General features: G+C 36.9%; 1 protein-coding gene across 1 annotated transcript in view; it reads left to right on the top strand.

Annotated features, from left to right (window-relative positions):
• The first annotated feature begins 170 nt into the window (after positions 1-170).
• ankrd52a (ankyrin repeat domain 52a) overlaps positions 171-12,979 on the top strand; it is a 22,495-nt gene continuing 9,686 nt past the window's right edge. Inside the window, exons 1-27 of the mRNA XM_052594579.1 lie at positions 171-386; positions 1,032-1,115; positions 1,319-1,397; positions 2,116-2,186; positions 2,311-2,511; positions 3,424-3,511; positions 3,652-3,794; positions 4,383-4,595; positions 4,736-4,814; positions 4,889-5,003; positions 6,293-6,375; positions 6,574-6,691; positions 6,891-6,959; positions 7,261-7,401; positions 7,499-7,561; positions 8,092-8,203; positions 8,305-8,376; positions 8,536-8,737; positions 8,825-8,912; positions 9,956-10,073; positions 10,153-10,372; positions 10,452-10,539; positions 11,740-11,826; positions 11,955-12,100; positions 12,216-12,298; positions 12,395-12,477; positions 12,679-12,770. Coding sequence (XP_052450539.1) covers positions 360-386; positions 1,032-1,115; positions 1,319-1,397; positions 2,116-2,186; positions 2,311-2,511; positions 3,424-3,511; positions 3,652-3,794; positions 4,383-4,595; positions 4,736-4,814; positions 4,889-5,003; positions 6,293-6,375; positions 6,574-6,691; positions 6,891-6,959; positions 7,261-7,401; positions 7,499-7,561; positions 8,092-8,203; positions 8,305-8,376; positions 8,536-8,737; positions 8,825-8,912; positions 9,956-10,073; positions 10,153-10,372; positions 10,452-10,539; positions 11,740-11,826; positions 11,955-12,100; positions 12,216-12,298; positions 12,395-12,477; positions 12,679-12,770 — 2,965 coding nt within the window. The 5' untranslated portion in view covers positions 171-359. The remainder of the gene's footprint in view (positions 387-1,031; positions 1,116-1,318; positions 1,398-2,115; positions 2,187-2,310; positions 2,512-3,423; positions 3,512-3,651; positions 3,795-4,382; positions 4,596-4,735; positions 4,815-4,888; positions 5,004-6,292; positions 6,376-6,573; positions 6,692-6,890; positions 6,960-7,260; positions 7,402-7,498; positions 7,562-8,091; positions 8,204-8,304; positions 8,377-8,535; positions 8,738-8,824; positions 8,913-9,955; positions 10,074-10,152; positions 10,373-10,451; positions 10,540-11,739; positions 11,827-11,954; positions 12,101-12,215; positions 12,299-12,394; positions 12,478-12,678; positions 12,771-12,979) is intronic.

The raw sequence follows: 12,979 nt of genomic DNA, 5'->3' as shown, positions 1-12,979 counted from the left end.
CATCTTTAAATGCACTGTTTGATGCTCAGCATTGCATGCATGCATTTCCACTGCTATTTTAACAGGCATTATATCGTAAATGTCTGGATATATATATATATATATATATATATATATATATATATATATATATATATATATATATAAACCCTTTTTGCAGCGCAAGGTTTAGTTCACGGGCATTTATTGTGAAAGTTGTTGAAGCAGGCGGCCATCACGCTGGTGTCGCTATTTTCAACTGCCTCACCAGCTAAAGACTCACTCATCACGTCTATAATCGCAACACAAGATTGTTGTCTTGGTTTCCCAGCCTCGATTCCTTACTGATGAGGGACTTTCGGCCCGACTGACGCAGGGAGATGGGGGTACACAATATTTCAGACCAGGTGAGGAGTACTAAAACCCCAAGAGTAGCGAAAACCTAGCAGTCTGTCGTTCGCTCTCTGCGCTTGTATGCAGAGCCCGATATGTTAGCTTGCTCCCTGACGATGGATTATGACATTTCCCTTATAGTTCTGGCATCAAAACTTGTGTTTTTTTCATGCATTTAGATGTAAACGTCACGTTTTTATTGTATATTAAGGGTAGAGCTACCCAAGAAGCGATAGAAAATAAAAATAACCCTTTTATTACGCCCAGACGTTAGCCAGCCTGCTAGCCTAATGAGCTGGGTGTCAGCCAGCCGCATAGGAAAACATCTATTGTGTGTTTATGTTTTAAAAACGCACAGGTTTATTAATCTATTTAACAAACACTCTGGCTTTTGTTAAGTAATCCCTTTTTTATAACAATATTGTATGCAAAGGTTTAATATCTACGTAGCTACCATTGCAGCGTGTGTTGTTTTGTTGCAGCTTTCTTGTGATACTCCGTGATCATGATATTTGATTTATAATCATACAGTTATGCGCCTCACAATTGACACTTAATGTTTTACACCGTAATCAGACGTTGCTCAAACAAAAGGTTTAAATATGTTGTCATGTTTCATAGCATTATCATAACATCCACCCTTTTTCCCCCTCCTCCAGCCGCCTCTGGTCCAGGCCATATTTAACCGAAATGTGGATGAAGTGAAGTTATTTTTGCACAAGAAAGATGAAGTCAATGCACTGGTATGTTCCAAATGGCGTATTTTAGTGTGAGTGTGAATTATGTGTCTCATCTGCATATGTGATGTAATAATTATGGACAGATTGTCCGGCTGATTGTACACATGGGCGGTGTGGGCCCTTTAATGAAACTTGCCAGTGTGGAAGGAAATAAGAAATCTATTAACTTTTTTTTTTTTTTTTTACTTCCTACTTTCTTGTGTCAGGACCAAGAGCGCCGTACACCTCTTCATGCTGCTGCCTGGCTCGGGGACGTTCATATAATGGAGCTTGTCATCAACGCTGGTATGACCTTAAACAGCATTGCTGCCACCATATGCAGTGATGTTTTTATTCATAAAACAGTTAGTTCTGGCATCAAAAGCTGATTGGACGATACAGCATTCTAGCCTTGCTAAACTGCATAAAATAGACAGATTTATGTCATGTCACACCCATTTATTTATTTATGCAGAACTCCAAGTAAATATTTTCTATCTATTTGGCTGACCACTAAAGGTTTAGCACTGCTGGTCTATGACGCTGCACATCTAAAGAACCAAATTTAAATCCCTTGTTTTAGAGGATAAGCAAGCAAATATGTAGTGACTACAATGCTAAGGTCTCAGTAGAATGTCTGCTAGGAAAAAAAAAAATGAGTGTAGAATTAAATGTCAATTTTGGCTCAAACATGAGCGTGAATATGTGACCTGTTTGGAAACAATCATTATTTTTACAATTTGCTGACACTTATGGCACAGAAATTACACGCTTCAGCTTAGATTAAAGTGTTTTAATTAAAAAAAAGTGTCCGTAATGGTTTTATTATTTATTAACTGTCATATAAAAGCATTTTGGTATGAGAAGCTCTGCTGCGTGACTTGCCTAACAACGCCCTTTAGCCACAAATTAATTCACAATGTAGAATGGCTTGTTTTACTTTACTACTTAAGGGTTAGTTATTTATTAACTTCATTCTTTAAATCTGTTATACTTCCTTTTTTTGGTACACCTAACTGTATAGGTGCGAATGTCAATGCAAAGGACCATGTGTGGCTAACACCATTGCACAGAGCAGCAGCTTCCAGAAACGAGGTAAGCAGCCTGTGTGATTTATATGCCTGAGTGGAGGCTCAATCTGAGTAACAGCTTACTCATGCCATTGTTTAGCATTTTTAGCCATTTAATATGATTCATGCATATTTTTTTTTTTACCCAGAGGGCTGTGGGGTTGCTGCTAAGGAAGGGAGCTGATGTTACCGCGCGGGATAAGTTCTGGCAGACACCACTGCACATTGCAGCGGCAAACCGAGCCACTCGTTGCGTGGAGGCCCTGCTGCCCCATGTGAGCAGCCTGAATATGGCTGACCGCACGGGCAGAGCGCCCCTGCATCATGCTGCTCAGAGTGGATTCCAGGAGGTAGGCTGGAATTACTCCTCTAATGCACTCGGGTGAATTAAACGACAGGGTGGGCCCTCAGCATCTTTGTTTTAGCTCTCCGCAAGATTGTGAAAGTGCAAATTGCCATTAGAGTTAGTACAGCTACTTCCTTTGTAATCTTTATTTGGAACTGTTTGTATAGTTGTCACAAGTACATTATATAATATAATAATTGAAATAGTATATAATATTGGTGTATTTTATTTTATAACTAATATAAAATATGTGCGATTACACATTTTGTGCAGTCACAGTAATTAAATATTTAATGTTTGTATTTTTTATATTTTAAATATTTAAGAAAAATGCCCACAGTCATTTAAATTTTATATTATTATTTTTTTATATATTTTATATTAGAAATATTTGAGATAACATTTTGTGCACAGTCACAAAATGTATTTTATATTATGTACCTTTATAATATTGAATATTATATTTTAATATGGAATATTATTGATATTTAATATTGATATTTTAATATGGAATATATTAAACTTTATTTAAATTTAAATAAATATTAATTTAAATATAATTGTCAAGATTTACACAGGATTGAATATGAATAATTTATTTGTGTATTAAATATGGCTACACTGTAGATAAAATAGTTATCCATAGTTTTTTTGTGATCCCAGGCTGATATTGCTTTAAGTGCTTTAATATGGCACAAAAAACATTTAAATATTTTTACAAAAAAAAAAAAAAGCAGTGAACTTGGTTGGTACTGAAATACCAGTCCTTGTAACATTCTTAGTGCCACTTTGATTTTACATGCCTGTATAGGTCAGAAATGTGACACTGCTATTTTGAAGTTCTCATGGGTGCCTCTAATGCACAGATGGTTTTAATAAATGTATAAAACGTGATTGTGCTTTTGCTGCCAACTAGATGGTTAAATTGCTGCTGAACAGGGGAGCCAATCTGAGTGCCAGTGACAAGAAGGACAGGCAGCCCATTCATTGGGCTGCTTACCTTGGTAAGTATATGCTATCTTTCTGAAGTGTTGTAGGGGTTTTCTGAAGCTAAATAGCAACTGATTGGTTTCATCACCTTTAGCTACTTAGTAGTGATTCCTGGAAGTAGTAGTAATACTTACCTAATACTGTTTTCTTTCAGGACATCTGGAGGTGGTTAAGCTGCTGGTGTCTCAGGGCTCAGATAAGAGCTGTAAGGATAAGCGAGGATACACCCCTCTCCACGCTGCTGCTGCCAGTGGCCACGTCGATGTGGTCAAGTACCTGTTACGCAATGGAGCCGAGGTCAGTGCCTCTTTTTCTTTTTTCTTCAAAGATTAAGTGTCTGGTTCCTAAATCATTTTAACTGTTTGTCTTTGATAGACCAAAAATATTGGCAATATGTGATAAGGTATCAGAAATATGAAGCCGTATTCAAACGTGATGCATTTGGATAACATGACCTTTTCTTACCCAGATAAATGTTTCTCAGCGGATATTCGTCACTTGGCCATGGTTCAAAAACGATTGCAATGTAAAGTGATATTTTTACACATGAATCATGTAAAAGAACACATTTTAGCCCAATAAGTGAATTGGATGTTCCTGGATATGGTCTACTTGAATGATGATAATTTGGTTCTGAAACCCACCTCATGTGAATATTTGAAATGTTGTCGTCATATAATTTTAATGCAATTTTATTGGGGCAGGTATTTGAATGACATGTTGATTAAAAAAAAAAAAAAGAGGATCAGTATTAGTTATGTCATAGCCTTGACCCATGATTTTGTGTTAGAATGAGTCATCAGTATTTTTGGTCTAATTTCCTGGTAAAGAAAGATGTTGATCCTTGTTTTACAGATATTTTATTCTATGCGGTCTGTTTCTCAGATTGATGAGCCTAATGCCTTTGGAAACACTGCTCTCCATGTGGCCTGCTACACGGGACAGGAGGCCGTAGCCAATGAGCTGGTCAACCGTGGGGCCAACGTCAACCAGCCCAACCACCGCGGCTACACACCCCTGCACCTGGCTGCCGTGTCCACTAACGGGGCTCTCTGCCTGGAGCTGCTGGTCAACAACGGTGCTGATGTCAATATGCAGGTCTGGATATGGAAACGGGAATGGTTTATTAATACATTGCTCTGATTGGATGATCTAAATGTATTTGACTTGACTTTTTGTGTCCTTTCTCAATGTTTTTAAGCTTTAGCAAAGACATTCCTTTATTTTATTTTCCACAGAGTAAAGAAGGGAAAAGCCCTTTGCACATGGCAGCCATTCATGGACGTTTCACTCGCTCTCAGATCCTCATTCAAAATGGTTAGTTACTTTCCTTTTTCACTCAATTTCCTATTCCTTTTGTAGTATTTAACCCCCGCTTGTTGTCTCCTCAGGTGGGGAGATAGATTGTGTGGACAGATATGGCAATACTCCTCTTCATGTTGCTGCTAAGTACGGCCACGAGCTGCTTATCAGCACCTTAATGACAAACGGTGCTGACACAGCCAGGTAAAACATGTTTGTTAAGTGAGACTTGTTTTATGTGTTGTTGTTTTTGTTTTTTTGTAGTGAGTGGAGTAAAGTCATTATGCAATAGTTATATTGTAAAATATCTTTATCATACAATCTTAAGCAAATTCTGTGGTTTATGTTCATGAATTACATCTATGCAAAATAGTATGTTAGGGTGAAGCTGTGTTATTTTAGTATTATAAATTAAGTATTAGTATATTCAATTTTGTTTTCTTTAACCTGTTAAATGTCACCCCGTCCCGTATACGGGACACCTACGTTGACTATACTATATTACAATCAAATTTTATCTAATCTTGACAAACTATATATCGTTGGAAAGGTCTAAGACTCCCAAATATATATTATACCAATATTTTTTGTTAAAAATTATGTAGGAAAAGTAATAGATCAATTTATGACAAGAGTGCACCCTCAGAAATCTACATTACAAAAGGAGCTTTGACCTTTGTTTAAAAAAAAGACTTCCTCGTTGCCTTTTTCTCTATTACATTTTAGAAATCATCAGAAGTTATATATCACTTGAAAACATAAAATCTCAAAATTCATCCTTCAAAACCCATTTTAAAATCAGACATTGCATTACCATGTAAATGGCACATCAAAATCATGTTACAAAATGTTTTCAGTCATGAAATATAAAAATTTAGGTTTGTATCATGCACATTCAAGTCTATCTTCAAAAACGTGAGTGACAGTTATCAGGTTAATTGATTTTATTTTAATTTGTTCAAGTAATTGTATGTGCTATTTTTTTTTCAATAATTCTGCAAAAAGTTTAGTGATCTTTAGAGAGTACTTATATTTTTTCAGTTAGTTGCCAAGACTACATTTTAGTTTTTATAAATTTCAGTTTTTGATGTACTATTTATATTTTAGATTTATTGTACATACAAAATTGCACATTTTATCATATGATTTAGTTTTAGTTAATAACATCAACACTGGGCTAAAGTGTGTCTCAATAAATAGCAAGAAAGAGCAAAACTAAAAAATAATCATTGCAAAATGATGAAGATTGCATCACTACATTCATAAATTCTGAATTTCCTTGCTTATTCAATTAGGTGTATTTGTTTCATGTGCATCTAATTTCTTGTATTTCTGGCAGTTTAGGTAAAAATGGCACAGTCTACCCCTCTTCCTTGTAAATGCAAAACGAATTTGCATTTACAAGGAAACTGATTCTAATCTCCTGAGTTTGCATGTTATCTGCTTGCGGCATGTGTAATGAAATAATTTGCTTATTTGTCCTCTTTGTACAGACAAGGGATTCATGGGATGTTTCCTCTACATTTAGCTGTGCTCTACGGGTCCTCTGACTGTTGTCGTAAGCTACTTTCCTCAGGTATGTACAATTTCTCCCTATACAGTGACCAATTACAGCAAGGGTCAAATGAACATGGATTTGTCCCTAGACTGTATTGTATATGCTGCTTCATTAGACTGAAGTCTAAAAGCGGTCCATTAACTGATTAATGACCGATTTCCTGCCAGCCAAAGTGACAGTGTTTTCCTCTAAATAACACTGCATTGACTTTTGCAGGTCAGCTCTACAGCATTGTGTTATCAATGAGTAAAGAACACGTGCTCTCGGCCGGATTTGACATCAACACCCCAGACAACTTTGGGAGGACCTGTCTGCACGCTGCTGCCTCTGGAGGGTGAGACTGCAGCTCTATTTAGAATGGGCTATTTAAAAAGCCACTGGCCCACTTTGTCAAGTGTCCCATATAACGGCGTTTCATGCGCACAAATGCCAACCAAGGTCGTTTTGCTGATTCTGACTCAACAGCCAGCATCTGAATGTAATTGAAAATCATGTTTAAAGTATTTATGCATATCCTTTATTCTCTTCATCAGGAATGTTGAATGTCTCAACCTGCTCTTAAGCAGTGGAGCTGACATGAATAAGAAGGACAAGTTTGGAAGGTACCAATCTTTTTTTCTTTGATATAATGGAATGCTCACAATTTCTGTCATGATCATATCTGAAGTGTGCATTATGTAAATGTTCCTTATGCCAAGTAGTGATGCTTTGCAAAAAATGTTATCACATTTAATAATCAACACTCAAATATACAGTTTTTTTTTTATATCAACTTTTACTTGCATAATAAATTGTCTTTGGTTTCAATGCATTCTGTGTAATTTCTACTTTTTAATATAGGACTATTTTTTTTGTGGAGATTTGCCATTATGCTGAGGGTTTAAATGTGTGTGTCTCCACCAGGACTCCTTTGCACTATGCGGCTGCAAACGGGAGGTATCAGTGTGTGGTGGTTCTGGTAGGAGCGGGGGCAGAGGTCAACGAGCGTGACCGCTCTGGCTGTACTCCTCTACACTATTCAGCTGCATCAACTGCGTTCTGCAGGTAAAATGCACACACACACCCACACATCACCTTGCATCTATTGCATATAATAGTGCATGGTGTACACAGCATTACTGATTTCTGGTGTCTTTCTCAGAACGGACCGACCCCATGCCAGCACCCATCAGAACCAAGAGGATGGGGAGAAGGAATCCTTCCTGTAAGTTTAGTTTTTTTGTTTGTAAATGAAGTTCTGTACCTAATCTTAGCAGCGTGTGTTTTCCACTTCAATTATTTGAATAATAATTACATTATATGTGCTTTAAACTTGTTACATGTGAGTAACATGACCATCTGGAGTGGAATCATTAATGTACTGCAGTGTTTCAAATGTCTCCCTGGGGTTAGCACAATAGTTAAGAAAAAAACTGTAGAAAATAATTCTGAAACAAACTATTTATTTAGCAAGGATTATTCTTTAACTATACTATATATTGTTACAAAAGATTCTGTTCTGAAGTAATAAATTATAATGTATTAAAATAGAAAAAAGTTATTTTAAATCACATTTATACAAATTATTGGTTTAACTTTATTTTAACTAAATAAATGCTGCCTCGGTGATCATAAGAGACGACTTTTAAAAACATAAAAATCTTACATCCTCCAAACTGTTGAATGTTAGTGTAACTATGAGGAAAGTTGTTTTGAGTTTCGGTCTTTGAGTCCCATGCCTTTTGATGCTTTCAGGTGTGTGGAGCATTTGTTGGATAATGGCGCTGATCCGTCTCTGTGCAACACTAAAGGATACAGTGCTGTGCATTATGCTGCGGCCCATGGCAACAAACAAAACCTGGAGCTGGTGAGATTGATCTTCACTTTAATATCGTCCACTGTGATTTTTAACATTTCCGTACATTAAAACATTGATACATGCTTTATGTTTTGTTTTTGATTCTGTAGCTTTTGGAGATGTGCTTCAACACGCTAGTAGACAAGGAGAGCAACGGGTCTGTCAGCCCACTACACTTGGCGGTACGTACAAAATGACAAGACAAAAATCGGCAGGATTATAGATCAACAGATATTCTGTAATTCTGCTGAGAACTACCCCTGTTGGACCAAAAATAGATGTGTATATATAATGAGATAATATTTAAAGAAATTACTTTTCTACTCTCCTTTTGCTGTCAGGTGGAGTCGGGTCACTGGGAATGTGTGACCGTGTTAATTGAGTCTGGAGCGTTTGTGGATGCCTGTGACCCGGTGGGGCGCTCTGTGCTGTATGTGGCCTCTCAAAGAGGACATGCACGCTGTGTAGAGCTGCTGCTCTGCCAATCAGCATCTTGCCTGCTCGCAGAGCAGCGCAGCAAATGGGGCCCTCTTCATGTTGCAGGTACAGAGAGCTCTTATGTGTAAATTGGCTTGTGGATCTTATCTTTCTGTAGGATTTTGACAAGTTGCTGTGTGTTTTTGTTGACAGCTGCCAACGGCCACTCCGAATGTCTGCGGATGCTGCTCTGTAGCGAGAGGGGATCCGATCTGGTTAATGTTACAGATGCAGAGGGACAGTATGTATGAGCTAATGGCTCTTTTACTTTATCTTTTCAGTGCTTTTTATTATTTTGCTCATGTTCGCAGCATTCATTTAAAGTAAACAAGGTAACACTTGACAGGTAATGCATCTTGCATAATCTGATTTAATTAAATGATGTACAATAATTTCACTCTTAAAAGCTGGGTTAAAAACAACCCAACTTGGGTTATTTGACAACCCAGTGCTGGGTATATATTAGTCAGAATACATGTTGGGTTATTTCAACCAAGCGATTGGGTAAAACCCAGCTGGTTACTAACAGATAAACTACCGTTAACAGCAATTTGGTAAAAAATAAAAAATAAAAATAAAAACAGCATTTTAAGAGTGTTGTATTCATTTGTAATTTTTTATATTTATAATCATTGTATTTACATTTTTATAATGTATTTATAGTTATATTGATTTATGTTAACATAGTTATCATATTAAAATAGTTATAAAACTATAAGAATTTAAACACACAAGGTCTTCATGTGCAATGAAGTCTTGCGCTTGTTACTGGACCATACTGTAGTGAAATTAATTATTGTTTGCAAATATACTAATATTATTCCTAATAGTAGTAACAATTATGATCTGTGACAAGACTGAAATACGCAGAAACAAAAAGAGATATTTTAGCATTTAATAAATATTTTAGATAAATGCTGTTCATGTCACAACCTGTGCAGTGTTATTTCTTTTTACATAAGTTATTTTCTATATATAAATTTCAGAGATGTAAACAAAAAAAAGACAATTTGGTAATCTCAGTTATTGGTATGACAATTAAGTGTCAGAATGTGTAATTCACATAACAGTTCAAACACACAAAAAATCAGTTTCAGATAAACAAAAATAAAACAAGTCATGCATAGCACTTGCATTTTTGATGAGATCTTCATATAAATTCATATAAAAGTAATTGCTATTAAAATGTGCCCAAACAATGCTGAAAAATAATCATAACGGTGTTAATTTTCAGCTCACAGTTGTTGATATCATTCTCACTGTTTCTCTGTTATCTCTTGATAGGACTCCACTAATGCTGGCAGTGCTGGGGGGACACACTGACTGTGTGCATCTTCTGCTGGAGAGAGGAGCTTGCCCTGATATGAGAGACAGGAGAGGAAGAACAGCCTTACACAGAGGAGTGAGATTCTGAAATCTTTAGTAATGCTTTTGCTATAGGCCTCATAATGGGAGGTTTCTAACCTGGTCTTTCTTTGTAGGCGGTGATGGGTCGGGAGGACTGTATAACCGCTCTGCTGTCTCACAGTGTCTCAGTCCTCAGCAGAGATTGTCAGGGGCGAACCGCGGTCCATCTGGCTGCCTCTTGTGGCCATGCTGACATTCTCTCCAATCTTCTTTCTGCTGCTGACCACTCCCATCCCCACGACCCAATCACAGACCGCCACGGCTACACACCCGCTCACTGGGCAGCCTATCACGGTAAGAGCTCAGACCTTTTGAGCAGCATTGCTAAAACTGTCATAAGCTAAATAGGTGACCTGTGCTATTTGTGAAACAGGTCATGAAGACTGTTTGGATGTTTTACTTGAACTTAAACCATGTAGTATCCAGGAGGGAAACCCCTTCACCCCACTGCACTGTGCTCTGTGAGTATTGACTTTTTCTTTTTTAGTTATTCCTGTTTTTTTTTCTGTTATTCTTGGGACAGTAGAAACTGAACTGAAAAGTTAATTAAATGTCAAGAATTCATGGACATAGTAATTATCCACTCTTATTTTGTGTTCATCATCTTTGCAGTTTGTGCCCAGATTACTTGAAATACAAATCAATATTAGTTGTAATGGTGTAAAAAACAAAATCCTCCCTAATTTTAAATTGGTTCCATCCCAGTGTACACAACCATTCAAAAGCGTGGGGACCATAAGATAAAAAAAAAAAAAAACGGATAATATTGTATATGGTAAGGATGCATTAAAATTTAAAACAATTTTTTTTTTAAATGCAATTGAGTGTCCCATGTATCAAAAGAATCCTGAAAATTAGGGATGCACGATAATATCGGCACAATATCGGTATCGGCCGATAAAAGCTTAAAATGACCATTATCGGTATCGGCCGATATGAATATTTCTGCCGATGAGCCAAACCGATATTGTCCAAGTGAAATAATTGACCTGTTTTTCAGATGTGAATGTCTGTCTACATTTGTAAAATAATAAATTTATGGTAGAATCAGTACAGAAGAGATACATGGATTTCTCTTCAGTAAAATTAAAGTTTAAATATATCAGTATATATTTGTATATATATCGGTATCGGCATCGGACAAAATTATTTTGAAAATATCGGCATATCGAATATCGGCCAAAATCCAATATCGTGCATCCCTACTGAAAATATTGCAAAAATATTATGCAGCACAACAGTTTTCAACATTGATGATAATAAATGTTTCTTGAGCATTAAACATTAAGCATATAAACATAAAGAATTAGCGTTTTAAAATATAGTAAAAGAGAAAACTAAATTGCAATAATATTTCACAATATTTCTGTTTTTACAGTTTTGTTATCAAATAAATGCAATGCATCCTTGGTGAGCATAAGAACCTTTTTTTAAAAGTCATTTAAAAATCTTACCAACGCCATACTTTTGGATAGCGGTGTACTTGTTGGAATAAATTTTTTACAGCAACCAAAACTAGCTATTGAAACTTTTCTGCATTGTAAACCCATATATTAAGTTTTTGATATGCAAAGAGTATTTACATAAAATCTATTGAATAAATAATGTATGGTATATGTTTCCTAATTGCCGTGCTGCATGTTCTTGTCATCTCATTGCAGCATTAATGGCCATAGTGGTTCTGCAGAGCTGCTGTTGGAATCCAGTGTTTGTAATTCGCTGGTAAACATCAGGGATGCCAAAGGAAGGTTGGTGCAAGTAGTAATTTAAAATACAGTTAAGCATATATTAATAATTAAAAAAATGTGTGAAATTTAAAACCATTTTACGAGTTCTCAACTATCTAAATGACTATGTTCTGATGTCTTGTACTCAGGACCCCGCTTCACGCGGCCGCAGTTGCCGAGGACGTGGCTGGGCTGCAGCTGGTTCTGCGGCACGGAGCTGACATCAACGCCGTAGACCACTCAGGGCGTTCTGCACTGATGGTGGCTGCCGACAATGGCCAAAGCGGTGCTGTGGGTAAGAGTTGCACCATGTGTGATTTAAATAATCCAAGACCCTCAGACATTGTAAGTCTCATGTCTTTATAGAGAGTTTAGTAATTTCAGATTTTTTTTGTTATTGCCGTATGCAGCCCTGCTGCTGCACAGAGCCAAAGCAGACCTGTCCCTCCTGGATGTGAACAAGAACACTGCCCTGCACCTGGCCTGCAGCAAGGTAACAAACTGCGCTCTGTTTAAACTTAACACTAATTTTCTCTTGATCAGATGACTCAAATGTTGTGCATATTGCAAACTGTATTTGTGTTTGAAGGCTCATGAAATGTGTGCCATGCTGATCTTGAAGGAGATCCACAACCCTATCCTCATAAATGCAACCAACAGTATGCTTCAGATGTGAGTTTCTTTGTCCTAGTTTGCAAATGCAAGAAGCAAGTAATTATTCATGGCTCTGTAGCAATATCATAAGATTGCTCTCTTTTTTGAGCATCCTGGCTAGCACAGGCTGGCACAGAAACTACACGCTTGTAGCTCAGTCAGAATAAAGTGGACAAACATTTTAAAATCCTTCTCAACTACAAATTCTTTATATTTCAGGCCCCTCCACATTGCCGCCAGGAATGGTTTGGCCACCGTGGTTCAGGCCTTGCTGAACCGTGGAGCCACAGTGCTGGCAGTGGATGAGGAAGGTAAGATGGGCTTTGCTGCTCTCTTTCTAGGTGAATTTGCAATACAATACAGACAAATTCATGTTTTGCATTTTTGGGAAGAATCTGTTCACGGTAACATGAATTTTCTGCAAGGACTACTATTAGGGGTAAAAAGTATATTGTGCAATTGTTTCCATGGGATAGTTATTAGAAATGCTATATTAATACTGATGAAGTTAGCATACTAG

This window comes from Carassius gibelio, chromosome B23 (assembly GCF_023724105.1).
Source record: "Carassius gibelio isolate Cgi1373 ecotype wild population from Czech Republic chromosome B23, carGib1.2-hapl.c, whole genome shotgun sequence".
NCBI lineage: Eukaryota > Metazoa > Chordata > Actinopteri > Cypriniformes > Cyprinidae > Carassius > Carassius gibelio.
Note: the sequence above shows the minus strand (reverse complement) of the source record. Positions and strands in the feature narration are given on the sequence as shown.